The 14,788-nt window shown below is 42.7% G+C and overlaps 1 protein-coding gene across 1 annotated transcript in view; it reads right to left on the minus strand.

The window, feature by feature from the left end:
- Ryr3 (ryanodine receptor 3) overlaps window positions 1-14,788 on the minus strand; it is a 524,632-nt gene that overhangs the window by 62,552 nt on the left and 447,292 nt on the right. The window contains exon 67 of the mRNA XM_075961717.1: window positions 11,696-11,936. Coding sequence (XP_075817832.1) covers window positions 11,696-11,936 — 241 coding nt within the window. The remainder of the gene's footprint in view (window positions 1-11,695; window positions 11,937-14,788) is intronic.

Raw genomic sequence — 14,788 nt, forward strand, 5'->3', positions numbered from 1 at the left:
AGAATGTGACCGCCTAACTGTAAATTAGGGGTTTTGACAAATCTCTGAGTTCATAATTAACAAGAACAGATCATAGCTTAGGAAGTAGCTTTACCTGTTATTAAAAGTTTATCATAAATATAGCCGAGGAACATGAAAGACATATTTAGGGCAAGATATTATGAATGAAAATTCCTGAAAAGAAGCTGTGTCTGGCTATGAGCAAAAATTCCTGGAAGGAGTTTCTGTATCTACAGAGACTGACGAACCAATTGGAAGTACAGTACTGTGGGGAGATTGGAATTTTGTAGGCTCAGAGGCTAATTACTTTATCTTGGTCTAGTTTTAGCCTTCTGGAACAGCCATTCCTTGCCCCTGCATCTGAATTAACACCTCATGATAATAAAGAAAAACCTATTAGAAGCTATTAACTTATCAGAACATTAGCGTCTCACAATCGGCGAGCTAAGAATGCCATCTGATAGCATCTTGGGCCTGTAAAGCAGCTCTCCCCATTTCATTTCACCTGTCTCTCTGGTGTACCCACCAACGTATTTTAAAGTTACCTTGGTTTATGTCTTTCTTAGTTCTGTAAAACTATAAAATCCCTGAGAAACTGTTTCTATGCTGGAGCGTGAAAGTTGGGATAAACTAAATCTGTGTTCCTGGGCCATGGCCATTCAAAATAGCTCTAGAAAACTATTATTTCCTTTAAGATGAGAGCTGTAGATTTTATGTTGACAATATGGAAGAGGAGTCTGGAGATTCCAACCCATCTCCAGACACTTCACCTTCCAGGTTTCTCCATATTTCCCTCAACTGAGAAGGTCTCCAAACTCCAGAGTTTAGGGTTTTTAAAAGAGGCTTCAGTAGCACGTATTCTAATAGTTCTTAATAATAAAAGCTCATAGTCAAATATTAGAGATCAGAGAAGTGGTATAGTCAGTCACTAGAGAGACCTTTTACCTCTACCAATGCTCATACCCAAAGGGGTGATCCTGTCTCTATAAATCCTCAGATTGCATCTCCAGACTGCATCCTCGGACTGTCTCCTCACACTGCATCTGAGCTTCTGTCTCCTCTGGCCTTATATTTCTCTCTCTGTCCAGTTATATCACTTCTGTCTCTACCTCCCTAATGCTGGGATGAAAGATGTATGACTCCCAAGTACTGGGATTAAAGATATGAGCCACCACTGCCTGGCTCTGTTTCTCTTTGAGATTGGATTAATCACTCAGGGTGGCCTTAAACTCATAGAGATTCCCTCTGCCTTTTGAGTGATGTGGGATGTCCTTCTATATGTGTGTCGTTTTTACTGGTTAATGAATAAAGCTGCTTTGGTCTATGACAGGGCAGAATATAGCCAGGCTGGAAGGGATATACAGAGAGTAAGGGGAGTCAGGGAGATGACACGTATTTGTGGAAGGAAACAGATGCCAGAACCTTGCCTGGTAAGCCACGGCCTCATGGCGATACACAGAATAATAGAAATGGGTTAATTCAACATGTAAGGAATACACTTAAGCTATTGGCCAAACAGTATTGTAATTAATATAGTTTCTGTGTGATTATTTCAGGCCTGAGCAGTCAGGAAATAAAAGAATATTCTCCATTTACACCTGAATGCTGGGATTAAAGGTGTGTGCCACCACTGCCTGGCTTCATAGCTATTTGGTGGCTTAGCTCTGCACTCTGATCTCCAGACAAACTATTTGTTAGATTACAAACAAAATATTATGACAGACTTCATTTCATAGTGTTATAGTTAGCTTCAGAGGTCAACCTGACATACCTGCAAAGGAGATGCTTCAATTGAGCAATTGCTTCTATTGGACTAGCCCGTGGGTAGGTCTGTAGGGGTATTTGATGTAGAAGGGCCCAGCCTACTGTGGGGGGTACCATCCTTAGGCTGATGGGGCTGGGTTGTATAAGAAAGGTAGCCAAGCAAACCATGGAGGGTAAGCTTTAAGCAGCCTTCCATCATGGTTTCTGCTTCAAGATCCTTTTGCTGAAGCTCCTGCCTTCGTCTATAATGATGAACTATAACTTGTAAGCTGAACTAAACCTTTTCTCCCCTTTGTTGTTTTTGGCCATAGTGTTATCATAGTAACAGGAAGCAAACTAGACACACAGACATGATTGGTTAAACCATCGGCTTTGGCGATGAACTCTGTCTCTAGCTCCTTTTCTTCTGGAGAGTTCAAGAAGTTAGAGGGTAGGACTGAAAGTTCCAAAGGTCTAATCATGTGGTTGATTCCTCATGAGTGTGAACTCAAGTGTGGTGGAATGAGGCTCATTGTGAATAACAAAAGACAATCCTATAACTCAGACAGTCCCAGGAACCTGAAAATCAGACTTCCATTTTTTTCTTACAAAAAATTTATTTCTTTTATTGTGGAGATTATAATATAGTCACATCATTTTCTCTTTCATTTCCTCCCTCTGAACCCTCCTATATACCCCTCCTTGTTCTCTTTCAAAGTCATGGCCTCTTTTTAAAACCTTCTCAGTCTATATAATGTACTTTTATGCATGTTTTTAGGACTGATCACTTGGTATTGGATAGTGGGGTGGTGTGCTCTTCCCTGAAGATGGTTATTATTAAAATATAACTTTAATGCAATAGTTAAATTATATGGCTTTCTTACGGTAAATGAACAATTGGTTGTTGGTGATAGTGCATGTCTTTAATTCCAGCATTTGGGAGGTGGGAGAGACAAATCTCTATCAATTCAATGCCAATCTGATCTACATAGTGAGTTTCAGGCCAATCAGTACTACATAATGAGGCTTTTTCTAGAGGGAGAGAGCGAGAGCGAGAGCGAGAGCGAGAGAGAAACATTTGGCTCTCACATATGATCTGAAAAACTTGTCCCATGTCCCTTGAAGAACATTATCAAAACAAATTATGGAGCTGGAGCCAACAGCTCAGCAAGTAAAGTATGTGCCGTGTAAGAGTGAAGGCTGAAGCTTGAATCCCTAAAGCTCATGTAAAGTCAGGCTTGGTAGCACACATCTGTAATCTCCATACTCTTACAATGAGATTGGAGACAGAAACAGGAGAATCCCTTGAAGCTCATGGACTGGCTAGCCTAGTCAGAGGCGAATAACAAAGGACCGGTCTTAAACAAGGTGAGAGGCAGGGATGAACATCGGTGACTTCCATAAATGTTCCTACATTCACATATACAAATGTGTACATACATTACACACACACACACACACACACACACACACACACACACACACACACACACACACGGCCAGTTCTGGGAAATCTGAGTAATATTCCTAAGCCCCCTGATAGTCATGCCCACTCATGGAGAGCTCCATGCTAGGCAAGGAAGGGAAAAATTCTAGAGGTCAACTCACTTTTAGATCACCTTCCTTTTTATCTCCTGTGAATCTCTCTGGCCCGGGCTCTAGCCTCAAGAACATTATTATTGAACCACCCTTGCTTTCAAATTCAACTGGCATTTTCTTATCTTCTTTATATAATTGACACAGTAGTTGCACGCCCAGCACCCATCCTCCTTTTCTTCTGCAGCAACAAGATCTTCCTTTGTTCAGAGTGTCATTCTTTCCCACTAAGAATCATGGTACTCCACACCCCTTAACCTATATCCAGAAACTGACTAATGACGTTGAAGAATCGACTTCCTGGAAAGGTTCCCTAAGAAGAGATCACACAGTGGAAAGTGTCTTTTTGCCTTTGCCTGTGAAATTTGCTTTAATCCTTCCTGATTAGAATGAAAACCCGAAGTCTGGATCTCTAATTGCCATATTAAAACAGAAAGTATCTTTGGAGATGGAAGGCAATGGAAAAGATAAAGACAACGGTGTAAGGGTCCACAGTGAACAATCACACTGGCCGTACTCTGTCTGCCTTTGGGTTTCTTTTATGTCTAATAGACTTCTCATCTCTTTAAGCAGTATAGTCACTCCATTACCTGCGGCCCAAATGCAATTCAAGTTTGAGGTTTGAGACTGATAAGCTCTTTGATTTCCTTCACATTGATTTTTTTTTTCCCAGAATGCTTTCCCAGGGTTACATTTCTCGCTTTATCAGAACCACCAGCTGTTCATTCCTGTGGTGTTTTGGTTTAAATGAGCTTTGTGCATTTGTACTGTGGCTTAAGTGGGAAGAGGCATGGGTTATATCCTAGTCTGCCAGAGAAAAGAACAGCCATGGGGATGCTCAGAAAGAAAGAACAGCAAGAACAAGACCTTAGGTATCGTTTCCTGGTGGAAGGAAGCGCATGGATTCTCTTAGCCTTCATGTTGGGGGAATTTAGCTCTGCTCACTCCTCTTCTGAAATGCAAATCTTTATTCGCTTGTCTCTAGCAAAGCTTTCCTGGATCCAGACTGGTGAGTATGAAGGACATATTAAATGTTACCTTCCAGGAACACAAGCTCCCTGCAATTCTCCCTCAAGCCAGACCAAGATGGTATTTGCAGAAGAAAAAATTTTGCCTTCATGTCTAGACTCACTCTGTTCTGAGGGATACTTCTCGCCTTCCTGCCCCACGTTTTCAGAGAATTCAGCATCTAATCCAATACTTAGCCACTCGATCCCTGTCGAGATCATTTCTTTACCTGTGAGTCTTTTATTATCTGCATGGATCTGCCTTTTTGTGTGTGCTAGTGGACATATAGCCCCACAGATGTCCAGTGTTAGCCATCTTGGCCCCTGCTGGGTATCCATCTCTCTGCCATGTTGTCTAAACATAAACTGGTAATTATGACCTTCTGTTCCCAGCAGTTGTATACTTGCAATGCCATCGCTGAGGAGGCTGAGCCAGCCATCAGGAGTGCTGTGAATTTGAGTTACACTGTGAGCTAGACTGGGTTACTTAAACAAGACGTCTAAACTTCACATGCCCCCAGTCAGGATAGACTAGAATCTTTAGCAACGGCAAGAGTTTCATTTTCAAAATGAAAAGTTCCCAAGTTTTGAAAGACACTGAGGTTGTGCTCTTGGGTTCAGGGTCAGGTTGTCTGAGGTGAGAGCTTCTCTCAGTGTTACCGCGAGACTGCAGTCCACACAGGTCCCAGTCTGAGATGGCCACTGCACAAGGTTTACTTCGATAGCTTCAGAGACTTTTTAAACCAAACACCACACAACCAAGTCTCTATTTATGTTCGACATATTTCTGCTTCCCAGAAAGGAGGCAAAAGACTACTGTCCTTTTTGAGACATGTTGGGTCTGTTCTGACTCTGTCTCTAGGCGAGAGGAGATGGGCAGCTGTTGCTCCCTGATCTGCTCACAACACACCTGGAGTTCTTTTGTATCCTGTCGGCTTCAGGTTCAACACTGACCAGTGGAAACTTCTTTTCAGAGGATTTAAACAGCACCCGGCAGGAATGTGGGAAGTACAAAGGCTTAACACAATGAAGAAAAAGAGAGGAAGAAAGGGCATGGAGTTTCTTCAACATTTTAGGGTTGCCGTATGAAAGACTAGTTTTCTCTGGCTTTACAGAGCAAAGTTAGAGTCTATAGGTACGAGCTACAAGCTGAGCTCAAGACAGTTCAAAATAGGGGTGGGACTGCGTGCAAAGCCAGGATTGTTTCTGCTCTCCACTTCTTCCCATCACTGGGCTAAGCAAACAATACAGACATCTGCAGGAGAAGGGAAGAGATGGCTACCCGGGTGGAGGGAACAGGAGGTGACTACAGCATCTCTGCTAACTCCTCCACTCCATCTTTCTGAGTCAGTTGGTTCTTCTGGATGGAGAAACTACTACTGGGATCTAAAGTCTGTACTGCAAGCTGTTCTCCACTCTACCGAAGACTCCAGCGACAGATTTTGGTGAAGTGGATTTATTCAAGGCTGACCCTAAGGAAAAAGGAGATGACTTCCCTCTCTCAAATCTCTACGCACAGAGAGACAATGGGCAGAAAAATCCCAGGAAGGGGCAAGTCTTTTCTTTTTCCTTCTTGAAAGTCTTCTAATCTCCAAGTTCTGGGCCTGACAAGTATTCACTCGTTCTCAGATAAACCATTTCCCATGGACACAAGGAGAGGGGGGAACAGCCTTTGGGGAAAAGACTGTGGGAGGGGATAAAGGTAACAAAGGATTCATGGAAAGATTAGAGGGCAGGCAAAGATAAACCTCACTTTATGACCTCACAATCCCTACCGCCCTCCTGCATTTGTTTGAATGCATTAATAATAAACTCAGAGTCACCAATAATGTGTCGGTGTCGAATTAAGGGCAGAAATCAAAGCGCTTCCTCCTGGTATCACCTGACTAAGAGCAAGCCCAGATTCAAATTCTCTGATTCAGTCTCCTGGGTCTTCCTTCATCCTGTCTGCCTGTTTTATGAGTCTGAATCTATTCCTGTCTGAAGGCTGTCTTGCAAATCTGTTCCTGTGTCTGTTTGTCCCTAAGTGTCTGTCCCTAACAGAGAGCTTTGTTCTCTGTTTTATTGAACAGCACAGAAAGTATCACATGGGAAAGGAATGAGGGATCCTTAACAGTAATCTTTAACAGAGTTTTATAAATGATTAAGTCACTGATTCTAACTGACCCCGATAACAAACAAACATTATCAAGCAATAGCCGAATGCTTTGTTCAGCATTTGGGGCAGCTATCCATTTTATAAGGCTGCATTCCACTTGTATCTGCTGTTTTCAGCAAATGATTATCAGAACACATGTTCAAACACATATGCAGTATTCCAGGTTCAGGGGCATGAAAGAATATCAAGATTACAAATGTGCATTAATTTAGGCTGTAAACATAGATTGCATGGGAGATTCAAGGCAAGTAAGGTTGGTTGTTGCATTGCCCACTTAAAGGCAGGTTAAACAAACAGGCTGAGTAGTCTTAAAACAGTAGGAGAGCAGTCGAGGTTTTTTTTAAATTTTTATTTATTTTTTATGTGTACGTTACTTATCTTCATGCACACCAGAAGAAGGAATCAGATCCCATTACAGATGGTTATGAGCAACCATGTGGCTGCTGGGAATTGAACTGAGGATCTCTAGAAGAGTAGTCTGTGCTCTTAATTACTGAGTCATTTCTCCAGACCTAGTCTTAAGTCTTAAGAGACCTTAAGGTGTAATATTAACTCTGGCTTTGAGGACCATCAAAGGCATCAGTCTCTTAGCATGTAAAAATTACTTTTATAATAATGCATAGCTATATCCTCCAAAATAAATCAACTTAATGAGCACGTTATTCTGGATTTTTTTTTTTTTTACTTTTTGGAGGATCTCACTGAAGCCTAGGCAGAAGTCTTAGTATACCTTTTGCCTCAGCCTCTTAAGTGCTGCAATTACAAGCGTGAGCCTCCATGGTCAGCACTCTGCATAGTTTTTTCTGCCCTTCACACTTAGTATAGTATCAATGCTTTCTGCTTTCACTGCTACGAAGGTCTTTGAAGGGACAAGCACTCATGTTAGAAGGATGTATTTCTAAGCAGGCTCACATGGCTGTGACGCTCAGGGAAGAACACGTTGAAAAGCAGAGATGAATGAATTAATGATGATCTCAAAGACTCTCTGACATTGCCGTTTTTAGCAACTGTCAAGCACCCTGTAAACAGAACATGCTCTGTCTTGAGTCGTGATCACCGCGGTGACAGAGGCAATTCAAAAGCTATTCCAGGAGCAATCTTGCTCCACTTTTATTTTGTTTTCACCTCCAACTCTGACAAATTTCTTCTTGAAATTGCTAACATAATTACGTTAACGGAAATGACTGAAGTTGAGACTCAAAGAACAGAGTTCCTTTGTTAAAATGAGGATAACATCCTGTAGCCAGGAAAGGAAATCCATTACTCTAGTCCTGATACACACATTAGACATATGTGTTTATACATATGTATGTGTATGTGTAGAGACAATATGTATGCAGAAGATGTTTTCTTTCAAATCTTGAATGTAAGTATGCTCATTCACGTTACATTAAGTACAGCTTATATTACAAAGATAAATGCTAAAAACAAATACAGATCTCATGCCATGGGAGAATGGGAAGCAGCTCCAAAAGTCAGTTATGTTCTCTCAGCTGCTTTTGCATCCTTTCTAGCATCCTCAATTATAAATCTTTCAAGTTTAAAAGCCAGCTAAAATAGTGAAATACACACTTAGCTTCTCCTTCTCTTCCTGGCAAAGGAGGTCTTAAGCAGTAGGAACAATTTTTGCTCCTCATAACCTTTTGGTCATAGCTAGGTGTGTGAATGGCACGAGACTACACTGCTGAGGGGCCAGATAACTTCAGGGTAACACCTGGGTCCAGACAGACTAGAACTTTCTAGTGCTAGGTGAAATCAAATTACAGGGTCAGAATGTTCAGTCTTATTCCTAACCTCTTGGAGTAAGGTGAGATGATTCATTTCAAACTCAAACACCAGTGGCCACTGATTCAACCAGTCAACACACCTATAAAACTGTTAAAGATCAAGGCTGGTGGTCAGTGGTGGAGTGCTTGCCTATCAGGCAAACCATCCTAGGCCCAACGCCCAGCAAAACAAAGTAAATAAAGCATAACCAAATACCACCCCCAATAAAACCTCCTGAGCGAGGTTCTGGTGACCACATAAATGTGCTGAGAGGCTGCTACTCCTGGGGAGAGCATGGGAACCCGTGCAGCCCCAAACCTAAGTATTTCTGTTCAAATGCTCCTGAGTTGTATTCTTTCTAACAAATCACTAATCATAAGTACTTTACTGAGTTCTATAGGGGCCCTGAGGATTGGAATACCTACCAGAAAGACCAAACTGAGAACGGAAGTAGCTAATCTCACAAGCTCTCAGCTGTCCCAGGAAAGGGCATTATCTTTCACGACTGTGCTTTTCTATCCCGCCCCATCTTTCATTGCTGTTGACTTGAGTTAACAGCAAAATCAAATATGCACATTCCTTTTCTTTTTTCTGTAAACTAGAGCACTGTCATGGGCCCAGAGGCAGACTGAGAATTTCTCTCCTTAGTTTCGGTCAAAACTGTAATAAACTCATTTCCCCATTAACATGCTTTACTCTTATTATGGGTTCTGAGCCAGGTCTTATTCACTATGAATCATGCCAAGGAAGGAGTCAAGAAATCCAAGTTTCTATTCTGCATAGCACAGCAGAACTGGGGCTAGCCTGGTCACCTCCTTTGAACATTTTTTTTTTTTGGTATTTTGAGACACAGTTTCACTGTGTAGCTCTGGCTATCCTAGAACTCACTCTGAACACCAGGCTGCCTCGAACTCACAGATATCTGTCTGCCTCTGCCTTTCCAGTGCCGGGATTAAAGGCGTGTACTACCACCACCCAACTTTAGCTTAATTTTTATTAAATTTGTCCTTAGGCAATTTCCTACATGTACATAGTACATGCTATCTGTTCTTGCCCCCCCACTCTCCTATCATCTTGCTACTCCCCCTCTTTCCAATAAATTTCTCTTTCTTACGTTAAAATCTATTTGTTTTATGACCTACTGAGAATAAACAGGCCATCTTAGTGACCATGGGCTTAGAGTTATCCTTTGGAATCTGGTGGGCTCAGCAGAGGGCACACAAAGACAGTGATTCCCTCCTCTCCCAGAATATATTAATATCTAATCATTCAGAAGTAAAGGTAGGTCCCTGTGAGCTACTTTCTGTTCCTTGATAGATTGCTGAAATATCCAATCTTGTATGGGTGCAATACACATAACTTCAGTTGCGAGCTAATAGTTGCTATATTTGTTAGTGATTTCCTTTTAAAAATCCTATACAAACACTCTACTACTAAACTACATCCCCAACCCATGGATACCCCAGAGATGCTGGTGCTTGGAGTTGGGGCATTCTTATGGTACTATGCTAACTCTAGGTAGAGTCAGAAATAGTGTACATTGTTGGGTACCCTGTTGATATTAAAGTGTAGAACCAGTGTGAGAAACGCTGTGTATTTGATTGTAGGGAGGAAAGAAGCAAAGGTCAAATATTACAGTTTAAAGGACACATTTGTATATCAAATTGATGAGGGGTGGATTTGTGCAGTTTAAAGGCGAGCAAAGAAAATGGTAGAGCTCAATAAAAATCAAATAAAAAAGAAAAAAATAGCATCACAAAATTAAAAAAGGACACATTTGTGTGTCAAATTGACAAGGGGTGGATTGTGACAGGTAATTTTGGTGATTAACTTGACTGAGTTAAGAAGTACCTAGGGAGGAAGCTGGAGAGATGTCTCAGGGGTTAAGAGACTCTTCCAGAGGACCCGAGTTCAATTCTCAGGACCTACATGACAGTTCATAACTGTCAGTAACTCTAGTCCCAGGTATACAACACACACATGGTGTACAGACACATATGTAGGCAGAATACCTATTCACATAAAATAAAAATAAAGGTTAAAGTCGGGCAGTGGTGGCACATGCTTTTAACCTCAGCATTCTGGAAGCTAAGGCAGATGGGCCTATGAGTTTAAGGCCAACCTAATCTACAGAGTGAGTTCCAGGACAGCTACACAGAGAAACCCTGTCTCAAATGAACTCCCAAATAAAATAAATAAATGAAAATAAAGGTTAAAATATTAAAGAGAAATGTCTATGGTATTAGTGAGACCCAAATTTGAGTGTGTCTATGAAGGCATTTCTAGAGAGGACTATCTGAAAGGAGAAGACCCACCCTGAAGGTAGGTGGCACCATCTCCTGGACTGGGGTCCCAGACTTAATAAATAAGGAGAGAAAAGGGAAAACCAGTTGCTTCCCCTCAGTTATCTGGTCATAGCCCGGAGAATGGTAATTAATCCAGTAAGGGTCTTCGCTACTACGTTCCAAGTGTCCCTGAAATGAGCTGTGCTTCTTCTACAAATACCTCACATTCCCCCCGCCCCGGGAGATTCTAACCACTGTCCATCGTGGGTAGGAGAAGCATGGCGTCTGCCTGTCTCTGCTTTCTTCCTCCCACCATCCTGTCCTCCACATTCTTTACAGACACATAGGACTACAGGCCTCCGTATATCTCAAATTACTGTTTAAACTATCCGTTATAGCACAATTCAATTTCATATGCCAAGTGAACATATTGGGTTTGGATAAAGGATGACTCATACAGAAAATTTCTGGTGTTATAAGAATTAATGTCTTAATTATGACATTTGAGCATTTCAGCTGTCAAACATCCAGAACACACTGTTTCCTGAGGACTTTCACCCATAGTCCCTCTTCCACATCCTCTTGTTCTGTTCCTTTGTGGTTCTTAGTCTTGGACTTCTTGCAGGTCTTTGTTCAAATGCTGCTTTTCCAGTAACACCAGTTAAGGAACTGCCGCTCCATTCTACCTGCCTCTCCTAATTCTTTTTACTTCTCTCAGCGGGTTTTACTTTGGTTTTTCTTTTTCATTTTAATTGTCTATGTCTCTCTACTCCTAGAATGTATGCGCCTATGCTAAAGAGTATGTCCCCTCCCTCAAGGCTTTGATCAAGGCATGATCAAGGACATCCACTGAATGAGTGCGGGAGTGAATAGCAGAAGGGCCAAAATGAGTCAAAGCAATCCTATCCAACCAGCTCCCTGCGCCTCCTAGTGGCCCATGAGGATGCCTGTCTCAATCCATACAGAATCACTGGTCAAGGAAATCACTGAATGGAGGCTCTGACTTCTGGTGGGGAGACTGGTAGTGATAGCTGTGGCTTCCCTCATCTCCCCGGCAACAAAATCATCTTTCCATGCTATTTGATTGACCAAACTAGCCTCAGAGAACAACAGGCAGCTTCCTGAGATCTCCTTCATACCTGTTGTTGTCCACGTAGCGGATCAGCATGGGGTAGAAGGCGTAGAGGTCCCTGCAGAGGACCGCAAACTCGTCCAGGATGAGCAGCTCAGCCTCCTGAGTGTCTCCCTTGCCGTCCGTCTTCAGCTGCTCCTCCTCCTGCACAGTCTTGACCGCCTTCTTCTTTAGCTTGTCCAGGGTGGGGATGAAGTGGCTTCGCAGCAGGTCAGGCCTGGCTTTGCTGATGATTGGCTGTGCGTACACTGTGTTTGCAAACAAAGCACCTTAATCTTATTCCATGTGTTGTGATCATTAATAACAATGGAAGGGAACACTGAGGAATCCATCAACTCAGGATGGCACCTGCATCTAGCTCTCGCCTTTAATCCTTCCTTGGTATCTCCTTCTCATAAAAGTTTACAGTGGAGGTTGGGCATCTAGACCAGCCCCAACACTACTCAGCTCCTCCAGCCCCACTCCATATGAATTCCTCATGTGCATGGCCTATGTCATACCTCTCCTCTCTTCTAACAGACTATCTTGCAGCATCTGACAGTCTGTCCGTGTTGGTCTTGTTCCACCAACTATATTTTATAACCCGGAAGGAAGCCTTTTGTTCACAGGAAGAGTACTGTGCTGACCTGGGAGCAAGCATTAGGGGTGTGATTTCTATTGAGGTGACAGATATGTCAGTGACCCTGGCCTGTCATTACACATAGAAGTCATACTGTGCCCCACAAATGTGTATAATTTTTATGTGTTAAAAATAAAAGATGCAGATATGCTTAGGTGTGTATGTACACACATGCTTTCCAATTACAATAGCCTGGTCAACTTCTAAGTCCTCAGCACTGGCATCTTCTTTGGGCTTCAAGGGAGGGAGGTAAACATGGGCTGGGAAGACTAGGGCATTGCTAAAGTAGAGAAGCTAAACAGGAAATCAGCAGGACTGCAATGTTGGCCTTTTGTGAGAAGAATGATGGAAACCCACATGGCCTACTCCTTTTCTTATAGCCCATTGGCTAGATACCGGGTATGCTGTTATGAGTTAAGTCAGCGGAGCGAATAGTCTGAATATGAGTCAGGGTAATTGCAGGAGAGAAGGGAAATGAAATGAATCCATTGTGATCCATTGGCAATGGACTTTGAATGTCCATTTTGACATTTCTTGAGCTCAAGTAAGTTCAATTAAGAATAGTTACATTCCAGGAGCCTTTCTTTTTCATCTCATTTCCCCCATATGTTTTGTTTTTCTATTAAAGAGAGATAGCTTCAATCAGATAAGGTGAAGGTAGCCTTTTGGTGACAAGTAATCCTGACTTCTCAGCACTCTTCCAGGCATAGGATGGCTGCTGTACTTAACTGAGCTTGAGGTTGTTACTTAAAACTTGCAGTGGTCCCCAGGAATTAAGCAGCTGCACTGAACGGGATCTGGATTTGTTGCAGGAAGGACAGCTTAAGTTCTGTTCCCATCAGTGCCCCTCAGAGCAGTGACAGGTACTCTTGGAAACAGCCTTCTCTAATCTCAGGTTTGTTGGGAGCAGTGAGACCCCAGATCCTGAATTTCTTGTAATCTTCTGATCTGAGTGCCTACAGCTGCTCTGAGCACGAGACCTTCAGGAGTTCCTGATGGCAGGAGAATGGTTTCTGGTGGGTTTGGCTGGGGCGTGGCTATCTCTATATAATCTACCCCTGAACACAATAAAGGGGGCATTCTTGGGGAATTCAAGGATGACCTGTGTTGCTTTCTCTCTGTCTGTGTGTGTCTGTGTATTTTAACCTCCAGCCCTCCTTGCCTAAAGCTCGCCAACTGGGTGCCAGCGCACAGAGCGCAGTCACGGGGGCGCGGGGCGCGGCACAGGTTTACAGATGAGAACCCATCAAATTGCCTTATGATTGACAACTTTTTTAGGGTCATTGGTAATAAGGGGCTGGATACTCCGCTTATTATATGTCCACATGGTCTGTGCTATCCAGCAATCAAAACAGTCTTAATTTTAATCTTGGTTCATTTCTGAGACAGAAAGGAGGTAGGAGTATTTCCCACTTGCTCTTCTAGTAATGTGTCTATTCACATTCTGGTGGTGTTGTGCTCCCTGTAGCCTAGCTTTGGCAGTTCATGGCCCTGGAGGCTGTATGGGGCGGGGGCTGGGACAAACGGACTCCATGATCTAAACTGAAGTTTCATCCATAACAATGATTTCCCAGTGTTGAGCTTCAGAGACTCCAGTTTGACATACAGGATGCTAAATATTCATGGTTTCTTGAGTGTGGGAAGTGCATTCATTTTCCAAAACTTTTCCTCTTTTGGTTGCTTCAAGAACAGAAAATTGGCTAATAGCATTCATTAAGAGTCTACTGCAAGCCAGGAGTTAAAGAGGGATACAAAGAGAGAGAGAGAGAGAGAGAGAGAGAGAGAGAGAGAGAGAGAGAGAGAGAGAAAGTCAAGGAAACAAAGTGTTGCTATTATTAGCTACATTCAAGCCAGTCTTAGAAAGTACAACGTGAAATGCAAATGCTGAACAACATTGAGGAACTTGGCGCGGCCCGGATGGGAGTGAGTTTTTCATACTTACCGATAAATTACAGATAATTAGGAACAGAAGAGCTAATGGGTTTCTTAAGCACCCCAAACAAATAAAGCAATGATCATCACAGGGGAGCACAGCTGGTCTAAAGGGCTCCTTGAAGATTTGGGGGCCTGGATTAGGAGGGGAGTAGGGCTGGAGGAAAGGCGTGAGGAAAGTATGTCTGTTCAGTTCACTGTGTTGTTTTGTTTAAGACAGGGTCTCACTTGGCCCAGGCTGGCCTTGAATTCCTATGTAGTCAAGGCTGGCCTTGAACTTCTGATTGTCTTACCTCTGCCTCCCTTGAGTTCACATTACAGGGCTGTACCAACACAGGTGGTTTATGTACTGCTGGGGATTGAACCCAGGGCTTCATACATGCTAGGCAAGTACTCTACAAACTGTGCTACACCGTCAGCCCTCAGTTTGCTGCTAAGTAAGTGGGAGGTAGGAGATTAAAAAACAGAATAGAACTTGCTCAGACTCGTCATAGAACTACCAAGAGTTCTAAAGAAAAGCTGCTTTAACTGCAGGGTCAAAGACCCAGA

Source organism: Microtus pennsylvanicus, chromosome 2 (genome assembly GCF_037038515.1).
Source record: "Microtus pennsylvanicus isolate mMicPen1 chromosome 2, mMicPen1.hap1, whole genome shotgun sequence".
Taxonomy (NCBI): Eukaryota; Metazoa; Chordata; class Mammalia; order Rodentia; family Cricetidae; genus Microtus; species Microtus pennsylvanicus.